Here is a 5,210-nt window from a genome sequence, read left to right as displayed (position 1 = left end):
TTATCACTACACACCGCCTCAGACATTTTTTTATCCTTTAATATATACTAGTTTCGCATTACGTGCTATGCACGAGGCTCGTAACGTAATTCGTCAATGAACATATTAATAAATTTAATATAATTATATCAATTTTTTAATAACCATAATTAAATAATTAACTTAATTTTATTAATTTCTATCTTTTTAAAATAATAAGATAGAATTTTAAATAATAATATATTGATCAAATACAGTATTTTAATTTTGTAGTTCAATCAAACTAAAAGATAGGTATTCCTACTAATTTGGAGACAATTTAGTTATTTTTTATATACTAAAAACTAAATTGGAGATAATTTAGCTACCTATTCTAATTAAAATTTTAATAAAATAGTGATTAATTAAATAACTAATTAGTTAATGACTATAAAACCTTTATTTAGTAGTAACCTGAAAAGGATTATTCAGTAAATTTGCCTGTCCCCCCCCCTATCCGTGCTTATATATATAGTATAGATAGATATATATATCTTAACTTATATTCGTTAATTACACGTCGAGACTTCCGAATTTCGACATTTTAATTTCGGGGTTTTGTCCGAAATATTAAACTCTCCACTTAGATTACTATATTGATATATTAATTATCAATATATATTTATCTTACGATTCCAATCATATTTCTTGAAATATTAATACCGTTCATATCTTTTTATTAAAATTTAAATTTCCGATTTAAATTTTAAACTTCTATTATTACGATATATTTTTAGGAATACTTATAAATTAAATTTATGCTTAAATTCAATTTACGTATTTCCGGCTAATAAAAGTTTTACACGTGGCTTATAAAAATACGGGATATTACAATAGTAATTTTCTCTAATATCATTACGTCATTATACTAGTTTTAAATTTTAATTTCTCATCTAAAAGACTTCGGATTGTCACTGTGCCATGCATAGACTACATACGGCACCGTAGTGCAAGGAAATGCTTAGGGGGTGTTGAATTATGCTATTTTTTTCGTTACATTATTTTTTAGTACAGTTACATGAATAATTAATAAAGTAACAATTTTTTAACGAAATTAAGCTTCTATTATATTTAAGAAAAAAGAATTTAATTAGAATTTTCTTGTTAAACTTAAATTAAGTTTTATAATTATAAAAATAGTAAATTTACAATTTCTTGGTAGTAAAGAAACCGCCTAAACTTGGGCCCAAAGACTCTCAGTCTCTCAGTGGCAAACCCGTAAATACCAACCCCATTGCCCTTTCAATTCTAACGAAATAAGAAGTTTTCTATACGCAGCCGACTCGCGGCGCTCACGTTTCTCAAAGTTCCAGTCCAACTCGCAATCCCACAGGAGCGTGCAAATTCAAACCTGTCCAATAGCTTAACTGCAACCAAAAGCCGAGTCACCTACTCTTTTAACTGGAACGTGCATCACACGCGCGTGGAGAGCGTCCTCATAGGGACTGATAAGGTATGATATGCATGAGAAAGGTAAGATTTTGATATGGGATGGTCATGCACCATGAATGTGTGCATATCCTGAGGCCATGCCAGCTCATCAGCAACTTTCTTTCCATTTATTAATTAATTAATAGTAAAAAATAAATTAGTATAATTATGGAATTTACTCCTTTATTTTGACCGCATAGAAAACAGTGAATGGCCTAATAAAGAAGAGAGGCGAGGAGAGAAACAGACACAACACAACACAACACTCTGCAGAGCAAAGACACAGAGGTAAACGAAAGCTACCTTTGAGTTTTTTTTATGTGTTTTTTTTAATGTTTTTGTTGGTTTTTTTCAATGTTTTTTGAGATTTGCGTCTGTATTTTTTGTGTTTTGTCTCAAGGTAGTCGGTCATTGTTTATATATTTATATTTTATCTCTGATTTTAATTACTGTTTAACTGATCTGGGTTTTGTGATGGGAGAAATCTTGACCATAGATTTCTAATCTTTGGTTTTTAAAACCCTTTTTTTTTATCTCTCATCGCCGTCTCAAAGGGCTTTTCTTTTTCTCTCTATATGTACCAGTAACTCACCATTATTCTTGCTCTTTTGTTTCGAAGGTGATTGAGAGGCTGCTGCTTTTCGAGCAAAAATTCGTCGATTTTAGTGAGATTTATGTCTGCTAAGTCCACTTTGGCTGTGATTGGGGCTTTGTCTAAGCTCTGGATTCTATCTTCTTCCTCTACAACAGCATCAAAAAGTTTTTCTGTTTGTTCTTCCGGTGGTGGTTCTTGTCTCTGCTGTACACAGCGGAGCTTAAATCTGGGGTCTCCGGCTGTTTCGATGCGTTTGAGGCCAGAAAGGTTTGTTGGGTTTTGTTATTTTGGCTTAATCTTTAATACCCATGTTTTCATTTTTGTTGCTTTTGATGTTTTTGTTCTGATTTGGGGTTGTTTTTTGTTTACAGGACTTGTTCTGGTGTCGAGTGTTTTGGGACTTTTCACATAAAGCGATTCTCTTACCTATTTTTGTTCTTGAGAGGGCCTTTCACTTGATCAATCCTTCACTTTTTGGTCATCCATTTCTTGAGTTTTCCATTAGTTTTTGTTGCCATTAGTTTTAAATTTAGGGGTTTTGCCAGTTTTTCGTGATGACAGTCTTGAAAAATCAGCTTTTGAACCAAACTAATCCCACCAAAATGACCAAGACTGAGCAGTCTAAAGTCAGAAAAATTCGTGTCATTTACCATGATCCTTACGCTACTGATACTGATTCAAGTGATGATGAAGAGTCAGTCCAAAGATCTCTAAAGTCTAAACGATTTGTTAGAGAAATTAATCTTCCGTTTGCTGTTTTTCCTCAGTCTGGCTGTCTTGAGCCTGAGAGTTCTTGTCAAGACAGTAATAACAGCGGCAAAACCCTTGTCAAGAAAAGAAGGGTTGTGAGTCCTAAAACCCTAACTTCAACCCCTACAACCACCACCACCGTCACCACCACCACCACCAAGTCAACTGTGAAGAAACCTGTTGGTGTTAGGCAGAGGAAATGGGGTAAATGGGCAGCTGAAATCCGAAACCCGTTGACCAAGGTCCGAACTTGGTTGGGTACTTATAATACTCTTGAGGAAGCTGCTCAGGCTTATGAGTTGAAGAAAAAAGAATATGATGCTATGGCCATGGCTATCTCTGAAAAGAGCCAAAATGTTGAGTCCTCTGTAGCCATAAACAACAATGGTAGTCTTCCTGTGACTATCACCTCATCATCTGATGATACCGATAGCGTTTTATCGCATACGTCGCCGTCTTCAGTTCTTGAGCTTGACACTTCAGCTGTTTCCGACATGAAAAATGTCGATGATTTTTGCGATTTGGTTCTTAAAGAAGATGACTGCTTTAACACTGATATTGCAGTCGGAGATCTTGAGATACCCGATTTGAGTTTCATGGATGAGCCTTTAGGGTCTTGTCCAATCGATATCGATCAAGATCTTAACTTCGGGCTGGAATTCGGAGACTTGATTGACGACTTCGGACAATTTTGTGATGACTGCTGCACCCTTGATGACCTTGAAATTTGCGGGCTGGATAGCAACGAGCCAAGTGCTCTTCCGGATTATGATTTTGAGTTCGGAAATGAAGAATTTACGTACTTAGATGATCACCATTTGCTTCAGCAACAACACCAGCAGCATCAGTTACCGCTCAATATCGCGTGCCTATAAGTTTTGTAGCTAGGAAGTTTTGTTCTATTAGTTATTATATCTAAGTTAATATTACAGCAACAAGTGATCTCAAGAACTGAAACATGGGTTCTTGAGTTTAGTTTTTTTGTGAGAGTTCAATTTATTGTTTATTTTGTTCAAGAGAGTTAGAGTATAGAATCTCTTGGGTTTTATTGTGCTATCTGAGCCGTCCAATAGATTCTGAAAATGATCATCGTTGCTGAATTATGAGTGTTCCTCTCTTGTTCCTGAATTAAGTTATGAAATGAGATTAAACTTTTATGTGTTACATTGAATGTCATATTTTTATTTTTGTGCTTTAGTTTTTTTTCTTTTTTTTGATAAGTTATTAATTTTTATTTTTGTGCTTAAGTTAAGACTTATTAATTCTAATTATTTTATGGTTAATTAAATTTGTTAGTATGGACTTATACAAGGCCCTTTTGAATAGGGTATTTCAGATTTTGAAGGTCTTTTTCAAGGAGATATTATAGGTGGAATTTAAAAAATATAAATACCTAATAATTTGATTTAGTTGTATCTTTTAGGAGAATTTAGTTTGTCCTTCCTGCTTATTCTCCGCAAGCAAAACATCATTATTGTTAGTAGTATTTGTTAGCACGGTTTTTAATAACTTTTACCGGTTCAATCAGAATTTGAACTGATTAAATTGATAAAAGAATTTAAAAGTGAAAGATACATAAAATCAGACGGTTGAATCGGTCTTAACCGATTGGACTGTAATTTGTTGACTATCTTGTTTCCAGCTGTTTGATTTGGAAAATAATGCTCCATAATATAAATGTAAAACCAATGTTTTAAAACTGAAGTAGTGGCCGAGTGAGGCCTAATCCGAGTGGGTGCGTTTTCCGCGCGCATTCAAGGTTTTGTGTTCGATAAAAAAAATTGGCCGAAGAAGCATGGCGAGGAATCCATAGCTTAATTATCAATTTAATCACCAATGACCTTTAAATAGCATAAGTGTCAGACAATAAATTATTAGATCGTGAGTTCAAATCATTTCACAGATACTTTTCCTTTTTAATTATAAAAAAAATTATTAATTTAATCAGTTAAGTAAAAAGTAAATTTATATAGTGTATATAATATGTAATACCATTTTAAATATATAAATATTTAAAATGAGTTGATGGTCTTTGAATTTTTGTCATCTATTTTTTTTGGATAATGTGCAATAGCATTAATTCAAATCAGAAGCACTTACACAGATAAAAAGTTCAAGATAATTTAAAAACCAATCCAGATAACTTAACATGGAACAAATGTATTGTGCTAATACATGCGTTTTTGATACACAAACCGTTTTATAAAAAAAAAGATAAACTAAAAAATTGCTTCGATCATTCCACACAGTTGTCGACACTTCCGCTTCTAGTTGCTGAGGATTCCTCAGCTTTAAAATGACATCCATAGCATCCGACTCTATCATCACATTGTTGTCCTCTTTTAGCCAACTATTCACGAATACTCATAATTTTAGCATATCCCTCAGGAATACACACTACTAGAAATTCTGCTTT

General features: G+C 33.2%; 1 protein-coding gene across 2 annotated transcripts; it reads left to right on the top strand.

The window, feature by feature from the left end:
* The first annotated feature begins 1,649 nt into the window (after positions 1-1,649).
* Positions 1,650-3,958, top strand: LOC126674467 (ethylene-responsive transcription factor ERF119). Of its 2 annotated transcripts, XM_050368914.2 has the most exons (3): positions 1,650-1,737; positions 2,069-2,311; positions 2,416-3,958. In XM_050368914.2, the coding sequence occupies exon 3, from the start codon at positions 2,599-2,601 to the stop codon at positions 3,667-3,669; it is 1,071 nt and encodes a 356-aa protein (XP_050224871.1). In that variant the 5' UTR covers positions 1,650-1,737; positions 2,069-2,311; positions 2,416-2,598; the 3' UTR covers positions 3,670-3,958. The 2 variants fall into 2 exon arrangements, with proteins under 2 accessions (XP_050224871.1, XP_050224870.1); XM_050368913.2 differs by lacking the exon at positions 1,650-1,737 and having other exon boundaries at positions 1,901-2,311.
* The last annotated feature ends 1,252 nt before the right edge of the window (positions 3,959-5,210 follow it).

The sequence above is a fragment of the Mercurialis annua genome, linkage group LG3 (genome assembly GCF_937616625.2).
Source record: "Mercurialis annua linkage group LG3, ddMerAnnu1.2, whole genome shotgun sequence".
NCBI lineage: Eukaryota > Viridiplantae > Streptophyta > Magnoliopsida > Malpighiales > Euphorbiaceae > Mercurialis > Mercurialis annua.
Note: the sequence above shows the minus strand (reverse complement) of the source record. Positions and strands in the feature narration are given on the sequence as shown.